We start from the raw sequence: 15,180 nt of genomic DNA on the forward strand, positions 1-15,180 counted from the left end.
CAGGCATTAAAGGGAGAAGATGTGCTCTAATGCTTCATACGAGCTGGGCAGAGGGATCACAGACAGCTTAGTGGACAGTAAGATAGCCTACAGCTTGATAGGCAGTAAGGTAAGCATCCCTCAAGGGATTCATCTCTTTTAAAAGCAGTGTTTCATGACCAAGATGTCTTTTACGTTGGAAAAGTTGCTGACACAGGAGCGCTCATCCTTTCCAAAGCTCTTCATAGTCACTTTCAGTATTGTCAAACGGCAAGGGGATGACTGCTAGGTAAAAAAATCAGTTGATGGAGAATGACGGTCTATTGAGCAACTCATTAGCATGGGTAGCACAAGATCTAAAGGGAACTGTGATTTACGCATTTACTATGCTTTGTGCTACAGCATTTTCACTACAGAATGAACTATCACTACAGAATGAACTAATAGAGACTGGCGCCATCTTTAGCAGAAGCAGCATGAAAAAAAGCAAAATGCGCAACAATGCCCTTTGAACAACAGTGACAAAAGAAGAAAACACACAAGCACTTACTTCTCATCTGAAAGTGACGACAAGAGTTCTTCCTTCACATGGTCCTCCAGCCTGTCCTTAAAGTCTCGTAGAAAAATGAGGAAAACAAATTTGAACTTCTGAAGACTCTTCTTATTTGCCCAGTCTATGGCCAGTTTGCAGGCCAGAAGTGTTTTGCCCATTCCAGGTTCTCCTTCCAATATGAAGCGATTCTGTTGTGGAAAAAAAAAATGATATTTTTCACCTGTAAGAGAATCTATTATTAGAGGAAAGAATGTCCAATGAAAGTAGAGGACAAAGACAACACCATTCGATTTGGTGAGTGGGAAGTAAAACTGATTACTACCAAGAAATAAATGAACGTTAAAAGTACACACATTCCTATAAGTTTTGAACTGGAAAACAATTAAGACTTCTAATGTTAAGAGCCAAAGCAATGCTTCCGTCAGAAACTGACATGGAATATAACTAAGATTGAAGCTGACACCAGAAAAGTGTTCATTGTACTATTAGCTACTGAGTAATCTATGTAATCCAACTAACTAAAGATTTACTGTCATTCTAGAGAGGACAGCTGAGTCACCGACGGTCAAAATGATCGGAAAAAAGTTAAACATATCAAGAAGCTCGTCTATGTTAGACGAAGAAGAGAAGGAAGTCGGAAGTTCCATATTATTTAATGAGAGAGAGAGAGAGAGAGAGAGAGATTTTGTAGAGGCCTTAAAATGTTTTACGTTCCAAATAAATCGTAAATTCGTAGGGAACATTATTTCTTGAGTGACGTAAATAACAGAAAAATGCCGCTGGAGCCTCTATCTTTTCATGAAATGATTAAAGAAATCTGTTTTTAGATAAAGGTCAATGCAGCATACTTCAAGCATGCGCTATATTCAGAATTTATATTCCAAAATGAACTAACATACTATATATCTGTCTGCAAGAATAAATTAAAAACTATTTTAAGTGATTTCCATTCACCAGTTGTCGATAAAATGCCAAAAAATATCTTTAGATTCAACCCTAACATTCATATACTACTTCAAGTCATCTTTATTTCTCGGCAAATATCGGTACCAACTTGGGCTGAATAATCTTCATGATTCTTAACAGACAGCTTGAGAAGCCCTTATAACGGCGGACCTTCCAAATACCAACCTCATCGTCTTGAACAAGGGTATTGACGAGATCGACGGTCTGGCGAGTCTGTTTACCCTGTCTGTCGACGGCAAGGATTCTAGATTCTGTGTAAAAGTCTGTCATTATCTCATGGCCTTTGAGCCATGGCAGGAGAGATCTCTTCGTCTGGTGCTTGTAGGTCAAAGCCAGCCTATCCTCGGCCTCTTTAAGTACTTTTTCTAAGCTGGCGTTCACTGGTCCTGGAATATCTCTCTGGTGAAATAAGTAAGTGCATTTATCAGCTTAAAATATGACAACTGTAGCAATGGTCTCATTCAAAATGAAAGTATTTAGTGAGCATAATCAAAGAAAAAATGTCAGCCACGGCCAAAATATCAAGAGAAAATACATACACATTGCGGAGAATTGAATATTATCTGGGGTCCCAGTACAACACTTGCAGCTCCTGAAATATGAAAGCTTCCTTGGGCTGGACTAGTAGGCGTTGTCAGCGTGGCATTGGCCATTCTGCTGACCTGTGATAACTGCGGTACTGGAATAGGCACATGATTTTCGGCTAATCGAGGATTCTCCCTTAGGTCCCTAGCGCTGACAGAGGAAACAGATGGTGCAGGTGTGGATTGTGTTTTGTTAATTGCTAAGTGAGTCGGTACTGTCTGTACTGGAGGTGTTTCGATTCTGATATGCAAACCTTGTGCATTTGGCGTAAAGTATATCTTTATTTTGGCCTTGCATTGCTGCAGATATTTCGAGCTTTGGAGGACCTTTTGTGGAAGGCAAATCCAAGTTGAACTTTGAACCAAAGTGCACTTCAGACTTATCAATAACAATATTAGCATGCTGCATGTTAAAGTTAGAAGGGGGCAGTTCAAATCCTCCCGCATCATCAGCCATTTCATCATCATTTTCTGGCTGAAAAAGCCTATTATCTGAATCTGAGCTCATCGTCTCTTGCAAAGAATCTGAATTCTCGCTTAAAAACACATCTTCAGAAGTAGGAGTTTCAGGCTGGAGAGAATCCTCTCTCAGAATCGTCGATTCAGTTCTCGTGGAGGTGAAACTTTCCTCTCCTACTGAGGCATATAAGAAACGCCTCCCACTGCCTTCTAAATCAGATTCGCTATGGTTCTCTGCTGTTATACAGGTGTCTCCTGAATCCCCGATGTCCATTTCTCTCAAGCCATTTTCAATGGGGTTCATGAAAAAATTCCTGCTCACAAATTCCCCGTCAGCTAATGGTACCATGCCCGCTGCCTGAGGACTGGGATCTGCATTTTGTAATCTGGGACAGTTTTCTTCTTTTGGTTCCTGTAGACCGTCACTGATTTCTACTCCTGAGTCTCGACCTGGGTTTCTTTCACTGCTACACATGCTCAGCAGAACATTAGCAGGATTCGAGGAACAACTATTTGGTGTAAGTGGGGATGCAGGCAGGGGGAATGCCCCCTCTGGACCAGCCATTTCCATGGTTTCACGATGTATCATAGCCTGTAAAATGGGAGAAAAGCTATGCTTCAGAAAATTAACACATATATTTACATGCATGTAAGTTATCCCCTGGTTCATTCCTCCTCCTCCTCCTCCTCTCTCTCTCTCTCTCTCTTTATATATACAGTATATATATATATATATATATATATATATATATATATATATATATATGTGTGTGTGTATGTGTATATATATATATATATATATATATATATATATATATATATATATATATATATATATATATATATATATAAACTAGCAGTAGCTTTTCTGGACACTGATCATTACAGGCCTTTTCTCCAACCCGGAAATAAATGACAATGCGTTCACCTTCCGTGGTAGGGCTCGACCCTAAATATATCCAATAAAGTGGGAGGATGTAGAGAAGTTAAGACCTTATATATATATATATATATATATATATATATATATATATATATATATATATATATATATATATATATATATATATATATTATTACTTAAACTACCATATAGATATAACGTTAAAAATATTCCTCATTTGCTCCAAACTTCCATCCAGGTGATCTGTATCTCGCAGATCTTGTTACTACTGAAAAATTTAAAACACCTGCTGTTTTCTATCAGTCTTTTACGAATCTTTGGACAAGATTTGGCCTCATACTCACATTAAACACCTGAAATATCATCATTATCATCATCAGCACCATCATACCGTACTTATCAAAATCTAAAGAAGTACCAGCTTGCATAAGAAGACTGCAGTAAAAAGAACGATATGAAGTCAGTAAATAAACACTGATCCGTTTTGACGTCATGATTCTACTTTCCGAAAAGTCAACCAAGCCTAAGGGGCGGACCAGGGTGAGGTCAGTGACCAGCCTAAGAAAGAGAAGGATTTGAAAGAAGCAGATGGAGGGAGGAGTCAAGAGTGAAAACGTACCTGGGTATTTTCTCTCGCACATGCGTAATCAATTTTTTTTTTTTTGAGAACTTTTTTTTTTTACAAATTAGTAACTGTTTACGGAGCTACCGTTTTACTTGAAGTATCTTAATAAAGAAAAAGCAAGTGTTCTGATACATATTTTGTTTGGTACGTGTTTACTTTGTTGTTATTGGCCTATCTTTTTTTTTTTAGTTGTAACACCAACACAAATAAAAATTCAATATATTTACAAAAGTACACGCATGTGCACAGGCAAACAGATACAAGTAAATAAGTACACAGGTATAGAAAGCAGCTCAGCTGTGCAATTAAGATAATGAGCAGAGATTTCTTATAATCAGCAATCACTGCACTTGAATGTTAAATGAAGTTGTGATGAACAACATACTTTTCTATCACCAAAGAAGAACTAACTGTTTTGACGGCAAAGCACTTGGCGCAAATAAGAATAGGATGATTTGCGCAATACCCCAAGGAGGGGAAATGAAGTATTGCAAAATGAAGACTACTTTTTTTTCATTCTAAGATATGAGAGACCTTCTGTGAATACTTGTCATTTCATTCTGTGTGTATTCAGCTGCACACCCACGCACGCACACACATACAAAGAGAGAGAGAGTCATGAACAATGGACTTTGCAGTATCATGAGACTCGTTGTAGTCTCTTCAGGTCAATTTAAATATTACAGTATAGTAGACAAGGGAAGTTGCCTGAAGAACAAGAATACCCTGTCCGGCCGTCTAAATAATATATCTAAAACTTTAGACAAGGCCTTGTAAACCGTTACTGAGTCTTCGAACTATTAATTTACTTTACAAATCCAGAAACATACACGCACACATTCTCTCTCTCTCTCTCTCTCTCTCTCATATGCAAATACACACACACATATACATACGTAAGTTGTGGAACCCATATATTTTTTTTCTAGGTAACACCCTGACTAGTGATTCCTTGACTCTCGAAGACATTTTAGCTCCGCAATATTTCTCTATGTTTAGTTTGAGTAAAATTAGTTCTCATTCAAGGATACTAATCACGGAGTCATTTTAAAGCCGAATTATTTCAATACATCACAATATGTCCAGAAAAACAAAAGAAAAGTAAAACTTGAAGAAAAATCAGAACTGAAGAAAAGATCAACTGGAGAAAAGACCAAGTTGAACTGAGCCAAAATAAAACATTTCTAAATTCTGTTGTAAAAAAAAAAAACCACTTGCCAAAATTAAAGTAATAGATATGGCAACGTTTTTGCTTCATGAAGTATCATTGATAAGCTGCTTTTCCGATAAGACAAAACGTTTGTTATCTATTTCCTTTCATCGGAACAGCACATTCTACCCTCCTTCCTCCAAAGACCACCCCCCGTAGGGGAGTAGTGCCGTCAGTGCACCTCACACGGTGCACAGTAGGCATTACGTAAGGTTCTTTGCTGCAACCCTTTCATTCCGTTTACCGTGCCTCCATTCATATTCCTTCTTCCATCTTATTTTCCAGCCTCATCTAACAATTGTTTCACAGTGCAGCTGATTTGAGGTTTTCCTCCCGTTACATTTGTCAGAGCTTTCTAGTCTCAATTTCCGTTTCAGCGTTGAATGACCTCATAGGTCCCAGCGCCTGGCTTTTGGCCTGAATTCTATATTCTGTATTCCATAGACCACCAAATTACACACTCTACTCAACAATCTGTCATTCTTCATTCTCCTAATGTGATACAACCACATAAAAGCACTCTCAACCATATTTTTACTCCCGGAATTCCTTTTACCACCATTGTTGCATATCTCCATTTCTCGCCCTTTTAAACTTTCTTATTCCATACATTCTATGCAAGAATTCTATCTCAAAAGTCCCGAAATATTCGATGCTTTGCCTATTTTAACATTCACCCCTTCTCCCATTCCACAATCATGTTAAAAAAAGTTAGGGGGAAAAATGATAATGTGAGGCTTCCATAATATTTGGATCGTCTCAGCTTCAAATCTCCAACTCACGGATGTATTATTTCATTGGGAATCCTCTTTATGTATACCCGTTTTTTATTTATGAAAGGTACTTGACACCAAGTGAAGACATGGAATTTACAATGATCTCGGTGGCTGCAAGTTGAAAGAACCATTATCACTTTACTTAAAAGAGCATTTTAGAAATATCGAAGATTTCCGGTACGAAATATCAGTTATCAAATATGAGGCTTCAAGGGAAACGAGTTTCCCAAAACGGTTTTCTAAGCATCAGCTTTGCCCTGGTTGTTACGGTGTTATAAACGTTATTCTTGGAAATATAAGGATTACAGTATAAGGAAATTAATTTCTTTATCCATAATAGTACAAATTCTGTTTTATATGAGGCATTTACCCAGACCCACACTAACAAAATGGACAACAAAGATCTACTGTAATACAGGCTATAGTCCCTGGGTTAGTACTTGAATAAGAAACCATCCTGGGTTATTTCATTTGTCTGACCTGTTGAAAGTTCTCCTCCATACCAAATGGAGTGCAGATTGCAAACAGATACTTGGCTTATACAATGTATTAATTCTATCTTAGTTAACATATAACTGCAAATTGTTTTCATATACACCCCAACAAAGAATTTAAATATCACATTTTATCCGTGCTGCAGGAGTCTAGCTGGCCACCTTGGAATTCAGATCTCCAATGAAGAGAATATTGGTGGATGGTTACAAAGTTGTCGCTAAAGTACACTTTTAAATTTTGTTTTCAAAGGTGTATGAGATTCATGTAACTCTTAGTCATTATCTACCCTTACAGTTTGGAAGTAGTAATTTTTTTTCATATCACAGATGACAACATCATAAGCCACAATCTTTCTCCAGAATATATCAAACAATAATATTATGACTTCCTTATACTAGTCAACGCCCTCTTAGTATTATTAGAGACGGTAATGTGCAGTACTGGCAATCTACTTATCAGCGGCTTAAAGTCTGATGCTGATATTAAAATTTTTTTTTCGAAGTTAGCACGTCGGGGCTCTCCGTAACGGATATCCCCAAACTCTTCACAGAACAAGTGTTATATAAGTACTAAAAAAAAACTGTAGACATTTAATACAAGATACCCTCAGGTAAAGAGGTACTAGATTAAAAAGAGTGTTTTCATTGAGTGACTGTGGTACATTCATTTTTCCCTGGTCACCGTCGCACACTGGCATGGAAGATCATGAAAGGGCAGAAAACAAGGAGAGGCGCATGGCAACAGAGTACCTGCCAGGAAAGATTTCTTCGTCATTTAGTTATAGCCATCCAAGCAAAACCGAGAACATGCAGTGGCTTGGTAAATTCTGTGAGAGAGTCTGGCTAGTAATAACCAGAAACACCAAGAATAACCATATCAGCTGCCCAATGGGCGTGCAGCAATACTCCAGAGAGGTGGGAGAATGCCTTTGCTGAGTCAGGATTGGTCATGCATGTATGACACATGGACTTTCAATGACTAGGCAACTGCAGTCACTGTGTGATGACTACTTATTTCCCTTAACTGCATGGCAGTTACTGATCGGGTATCTCAGTTTTGGGACTGAAAAATATGTTTTCTTTCCAGGACTTCGAGGAGGAAGTCACCTTCTCTCCAGGATTCTCGGAGAGGCTGCTGTGCATAAAACAATGACATTGTCAGGTATATTATGGAAGATGCCTGTCTTCACCTAATTTGAATTTCAGTTTTTATCAATTTGTTTTCTGGAAAAGAAAACTATTTTGCCGGCTTTGTCCGTCCGTCCGCACTTTTTTTCTGTCCGCCCTCAGATCTTAAAAACTACTCACGCTAGAGGACTGCAAAATGGTGAGCTGATCATCCAGCCTCAAATCATCAAACATACCAAATTGCAGCCCTCTAGCCTCAGTAGTTTTTATTTTATTTAAGGTTAAAGTCACCCATAATCGTGCGTCTGGCAACGATATAGGACAGGCCACCACCCGGCAGTGGTTAAAGTTTCATGGGCCGCGGATCATACAGCATTATACCGAGACCGCCGAAGATACTTCGGCGCATTTTTTACTTGTTTATATATAATTCTTGGGACTGAAGGAGTGGAAGCACTCGTAAAATACCTGTAAATTTTTAAAATTAATATTTCTCGAAATTTTTTAGGTGTGCTTTCTTTCTTTTTTTGAAAATTCACGGCCATTAAAAGTTTCGTTTTCCTACCATCCATAATACCGACATCCCCATCATCCTGGCTATCATTTACAATCACAACTTTCCTCCTGATAACATTAATTTGCAACAATTTCAACTTATAAATACATTCAAACCGTCTAACCATTTTCAATAGCTCATCGTTATAAAAACAAATCAGTCATTCCACATTCCATTTATAACATTTGCTCTAGTTCCACTATCCTGCACCTACATCTGCCTTCATTACTCTCATCACATCCTCCATAAAATATTCAGCAGTTACTGCTACATAACAGTCTTGTGTGAGCCTTGCTTTTACGTAAAACCAGTCATCATCCCAACTCTATGCTCTTACACGAGTTCCTCGTTCGTCATAAACACTTCTGTTCACTTAATTTACCAATTTTCTAAAGCAAGTAGCCACTAAAACCTCAATATCTCATGTTTTTTCTACATCTTATCCCCCCATTTATAGATTTTTTATTTACTATAAAAATTCTCATAAAACAGACTCTTAAACATCAGATTCACTGAAAATCTTGTTTACCTCAACCTAAATCGCTTTACTCCAGTGGTTCTCAACGGTGGTCCACGGACTAGTAGTGGACCATAGTGACATTCTGGGTGGTCCACAGAACGTTCATTATATTTGGAAATAAACTGGAGACTGGTACAAATATTTTTAAACTTACTGAAGATGCAGTAATAACTGACTATTCATTTCGCTGTATTATTCATATTTAACAGATATAATTACAACCTTCACGTTGTAGCACCAGATGCTAGCCTAAAGCACTCGTGATCCAAAAGCTGTATCCAGGCCGTAGTGAAGTTTCGAAACGTTTGTCACCTCGATGAACCTTTGCAGTAATTATTCAGCTTCTATCGTTTCTGTATCGTTTCATCCACCTTTTCCCTAAATGTTCCTCAAGTATGATTCATGTTCAGACCACTTACATAAATTATATTCATAAGAACATTCTGAACTAAAGCTAATTCGCCCTTATAGTTTAAAGACCAGATTCACATCGACCCACTCTTGTTACCTTTACATCTACTTACTTTTTCTTTCATTTACTTTGTACATCAAACATAATATAGCAAATTCTTTGCATACTCACTGCATGTTTCCACAGTATAATACTACTGAACGTTCTTCTTGTGGAACCACGCATCTTGAATAATCAGGTTATTTTCAGTAACCATTTCTAAGGTATTTTCTAGTTCCAGTCACTCCACACACACACACAAACACACACACACACGCACACATATATAGTATATATATATACTCGTGTATATATATATATATATATATATATATATATATATATATACATATATATACTGCATATATGTGTGTGTATTTAAACTGACGGCAATAATTTTTTGGCTCTTGAATTAAAGCTGATATGTGCAATTCCGAAGTCATGGAGTGACTGGAACTAGAAAATACCTTAGAAATGGTTAAAAAAAAAAAAAAAAAAAAAAAAAAAAATATATATATATATATATATATATATATATATATATGTATGTATGTATGTATGTATGTATGTATGTATGTATGTATGTATGTATGTATGTATGTATGTACAGTATATACTGTATGTATGTATGTGTTTGTGCGCGCGCGAAACAATAGCAGGAATTGTATCACACCATTAACATAATGCTTCTCGTTCACGCTGAACAAGCAGACATGTGTTATAGGTGTTAGAGAGAGGAGAAAGCTGAACACGAAAGACAGGAAGATGAAACTTTGCATGTTTAAATGCACGGTGAAGAAACAGAAGTGGCTGATCTGCATACAGATTAGGGAGTAATGATTCCACTGAGAGAGAGAGAGAGAGAGAGAGAGAGAGAGAGAGAGAGAGAGAGCCAAGCTACGACCCGCGCCAGCGGACCGACAACTGGGTACGTAATTCACGGCCTACGTCAACAGGCGCATTCTAGTCTTTCACAAACGCATCCAGATCATTACCTCCCCCTCCGGTACGGAGATCGAAAGCTGGTCTAATCAGCCGGAATCCTGATTCAGCTGAACGCGCTACCGCTTGCGCAACGAGAAGACACAAAAAAGGTCCTGCTGAAAAGTTTTCCTACTATCGTCTCCGCACTGACGGTGGCCAAACAATGGCCCACCATTTTCTATCACTGATAGCAACAACACATTAGTCCGGATCTCACCACAATTTCTCTCTCTCTCTCTCTCTCTCTCTCTCTCTCTCTCTCTCTCTCTCTCTCTCTCTCTCTCACACACACACAAGTGGAGGAAGGATAAAATCTTCAGGATGTCTTTTTTTTTTTTTTTTTTTTCTACCAGAGACCGACCGAAGCATATATATAAAAATGCATCTACCGCCTACCCAGAAATGATATATACTCAAGGATTATACATTATTAAGACTTAGACCAACTGAAGATTCGAGTGGTGACATTTAAAAGTGATGGAATTCAGCGTTTGAGTCACTTCGTCATGCGTAAATAGATAAAAGCAAAAACATTCACGCGGAAACAACACAAGCATGAGTATACCATCCATCAGGGGAATTCCAAGATGACCCAGGGAAAGACCTTCGTCCAGAGGTCTGGCATAAACGAAGTGTCTGAGAACAATCGTTATATGGTCACCAAAACGTAGATATTTAACTGATTTTGGCAAAGGAAAGGTGGAAAACGGAAATATTTGGAGAGCCTAAATCCAGTTAGTCCTGCCTGACTTAATTCTTGTTTAAATAATACGTGGGTTTCCTTTGTAATCATTTATCAACAATGTTAAATAGTGACGTGTTTCGTCTCATGCCAAGCCTTACTGTCCCAGAGATACAACCGTCACTGAATAGCTAACTTCATTAAGACCGGTATAGTAGAGAAATAAGTTAAGAAATAATTCATTGTTGCTGTTTTATTATAAGGTATTGTTGAATTAGGGACTTAACACGCACCATTATGTGAAGTTGTAGAAAAAAAAAACATTCCAGAAACTTTTAAGATATATCTGGCTTCATATATATATATATATATATATATATATATATATATATATATATATATATATATATATATATATATATATATATATATATATATATATATATATATATATATATATACTTAAAATAAGACCATATTAGGACACTGCAGGAAATAAAATCATGATAATTCAATGCTATGCTGCATTTTCCATTTCACTTTCCACAGCTGACATATACGGAGATGCTATATACGCCCTTCATACAGTAAGGGATTTCTAGACAAAGTCTTTCGTAAAAGTGTCAGTCATAGTTTATCACAGATTATGGAAAAAGGGGGACCCTTATAGACATCCTCTTTGTCGATAAGAACCTTAAATTCAAATATATTCATCAATTTTAGTCATATTTATGAACTTACAACCCAGAGGTACCTTTGTAATGAAAAACTATTTGTTAATTAATTATAATTACTTCCTAACGAATGTTCCTTGTATAAAATCGATGCTGTGTTGCAAACGTCTTCAGAAAAGTACCAACTAATTTACCAACCCTGTACGGTACAGAAAAAAAGAAAATACGGATATGAAAGCTAAATTTGTAAAAAAACAAAGGGAAAGTATTTAATTATATTATTATTCGTGTCAAGGTTTATTCTGCTCCTAATCGTGTCTCTTTTCACAGAGATCACGACGTACAAATTGCCCAGCAGGAAGAGGGTAATAACAATTAACTAAATGGCAGAAAAAATTTTTTTCACCAGGGCGTTGCCCATATTTGCCAAAGTGCAGGATACTCAGCAACAATGTTATAATAAATTCTAAAGTTTCTAATTAATAACTAAACCCATTTGCTATCAGAATTTGCAATTTTAATATTAATAGTTTAGTTGGTACGGTACCATTGCTTTTGCGCTCAAGTTATTTTACTCAACAAGTGCACAAGTGTTAGTCGAAACTTCTGCGGTATATCTTTATATCTGGACAGGTGCAAAATAATTTGGCGTTTTTGCACACTGCTTGGATTACTGAGGAATTTTTTTAAGTTTGCACAATGGCTTGATTTCTCAGCCAATCTATAAGCTACACTAGTTGAAGGATAAGTAAAAGACAGTGCCTTCCCTTTCAAAATGGCTAAAAAAATAAATAAATAAAAATAAATAAAAAAACGTAAACAAGAGAATTGAAACCAACACGAAAAGACCAGCAATGGTAACCACAGACCATCTTACGACGATCTCTTCCATGACTTCTGCTTATGAATGCGCATGAACACAATCACTCTGCGCAAGAACGGTAACTAAATACACATAACTGGTATCATTATCTCACTGGATATAAAAACAATGATTTATCATACGTCCATTTTTGTGCTGCACTGCAGGGGACAACTCCTCGATTTCTTCCTTCAAAGATTTGTCATTCTATTTGCTACATAATTACCTTGTCGTTTATCACTGCAGTATATGTCACTATGATATTCCACGAAGTCAATCCAGCCTTCACTGTCGCTTGCAAGCAGTACAGTAAGTCTTCCGCCAAAGGCGGCGCCAAATTTGTTGTTCTCAAGGATGGATATCTGTATTAGTGCAGCAGATAATTGCATATTTCATAAGAATCGTTCAGATAGTGAAACAAGCTTGAAATTTTGCACAAGTGCTCTTTAAAGTTCCTCTATCAGAAAGGGCGCTGGCCACGCAAAAAATTTAATATGGCGGCCAAATTCAAGATGGCGGCCAGTATCGACAGATTTTGGCTAATTTTTCACTAGAATGGCATGTATTTGCTTCTAGCAATATGGTAAAGCTCTTCCATACTATTTCTTGTGAATATTATGTTTCTGTAGCTTCCCAGTACAGTTTACCTTTAAATATGGGGGCTATATGGCTGCCAAGAAAAGGTAGAAACAATAATTATAATGAGAAATAATGCCCGTTCAACAATTATCGTTTTAAGCATGGATCTTGGTTTCTGTGGTTTTAGATCCTAATGAGGCCATCTCTTTCGAATAACTCATCAATTTTGAAGGAAAATTAATAAATGTAAAAAGAGTGTATGTCTGCACACAACCAGGGCACACTGGTGACATCACTGCTGTGTAACTCAGCATGGGGTTCAGTGCCAGCTAATCCAGCTTTACTAATCCTGTAGTCTTAGACTAGTAGTTGTAGTATAGTTTAGTTTAGTGTCCCAAATGCTTTCTAACAGCCCCAGACCAGCTATAGTTAGATAGCCGCACCTGAATAGACAGGATGTGCCAGCGCGGAGAGCCGAGCCAAGGGTATGGGGGCTGTACATGATGGTTCATGTACTTACCCGGATGGTGTACAGATCACCACGGGACTTAAATGGCACTGGATGAATGATCGGGCTAGGTGTAGGAGACCGAACCTAGTTGAATCCCATACAGGAATGTGTGCTTTGTTTAAGGTGGTAAAAGGATAACCCCTCGGCCTTAATCAAAAGTGAAATCATGGCAGAATGTGATGCCAATCAATATTGAGCAGTAGAAAAACAAACTGGAGTTTGTGTTGTCTTTGTCAGAAGGACAAAAGAGGTGAGCACTTGACATCACCTCCAAGTCATCATGTCCTAGACCATGATGGGTACACAATGCTGGCAAGGAACATTCCCATGTTCAGTGAAATTAATGAAATGCCACTGATAATGGATCCAGCAAGGCTGGATGAAGGTGATGGCATAGAGGCCACTCTCAGGAAAAATGCAGCAAAATACCATGTGAACTGTCGCTTGTTGTTTAACAACACTAAACTGGACCGTGCAAGAAAGCGACAATCCAATGACCAGACCAGCAACACTGAGACTAGTCGTGCAAAACTGCGCCGAACCAGTCATGACAATGAAGTTTGCATTTCTGTGAGAAAGTGGCACCTGCATCTGATCTCAGACAGGCTAGTACAAGGGCCTTGACTTGAAATTGCGTGAATGTGCAGAGATACTTAGTGATGGCAAGCTCCTTGCTAAGTTGACTGGTGGGGATGTCATTGCACAGGAGTTTAAAGTATCACCATGCCTGTCTTTGTGCCCTCTACAACAGAAAAAGGTCCTACCTGAGGAGCCTTGAGAAAGACCAAGGTAGCACTGAGTCAGAATCAGATGTGTATCCACTAGTTCTGTCAGAACTGATGACATACATTGTTGAAAACAACCTTTGTTCAGATGATCCAGTCACATTTCGGCTGGCAGATATTTGCCACCTCTACCAACAACGTCTGGAACAATTAGGTGTAGAGTCACCAAGTGTAAATTCCACGAGACTCAAAGACAAACTTCCGGCAGAAATTCCAGAACTTGAGGCTCATAAATCTGGCAGAGATGTATTACTTGCATTTCAAAAGGATGTGGAAAAGCACTTGCTCAATCATCTGATCTTTCAGAGGCAGTTATCATTGCTAAAGCAGCAAATATTCTCAGAAAGTCTATACTTGATCATCAGTCACGGTTTGATGGCACATTTTCTGAGGCTTGTGTACGAAATTCTGTGCCTCCTCTCCTGCTCCAGTTTGTAGGGATGGTTGAGCATGGGGCTGACATCAAGTCACAGTTACGATTTGGAGCATCAAAGTCAGACCAGGCCATTGCACAGCTCATGCAGTTCAACTGCTACTCCCGATACAAAGAGGGAGCAACAACTCATAGACACTCCAAAGACAGAGAAACACCATTCCCAGTCTACATGGGACTCTCAGTCTATGCCAAAACCAGGAAGAGAAACCTGGTTGAAATGCTACATCAGTATGGCCTCAGTATCTCTTATGACAGAGTACTGGAGGTCTCTGCACAGTTAGGAGATGCCACAGTTAGCAAATATGTGGAGGAGGGTGTGGTCTGTCCCCAGTACTGTGAAAAGGGTTGTTCACCACTGCAGTGATGGACAACATCGACCCTAACCCATCTGCAACTACTGCCACTACCTCCTTCCATGGAACTAGCATCTCCATATTTCAGCACCCCACCAAGGAGAACACT

At 38.2% G+C, this 15,180-nt stretch overlaps 1 protein-coding gene across 1 annotated transcript in view; it reads right to left on the bottom strand.

Moving 5' to 3' along the window:
- Positions 1-15,180, bottom strand: part of LOC136845775 (uncharacterized) — a 67,115-nt gene that overhangs the window by 2,585 nt on the left and 49,350 nt on the right. The window contains 4 exon segments of the mRNA XM_067116043.1: positions 530-720; positions 1,664-1,897; positions 2,038-2,347; positions 2,349-3,133. Of these exon segments, the coding sequence (XP_066972144.1) occupies positions 530-720; positions 1,664-1,897; positions 2,038-2,347; positions 2,349-3,133 (1,520 nt within the window).

The sequence above is a fragment of the Macrobrachium rosenbergii genome, chromosome 14 (genome assembly GCF_040412425.1).
Source record: "Macrobrachium rosenbergii isolate ZJJX-2024 chromosome 14, ASM4041242v1, whole genome shotgun sequence".
Lineage (NCBI taxonomy): Eukaryota > Metazoa > Arthropoda > Malacostraca > Decapoda > Palaemonidae > Macrobrachium > Macrobrachium rosenbergii.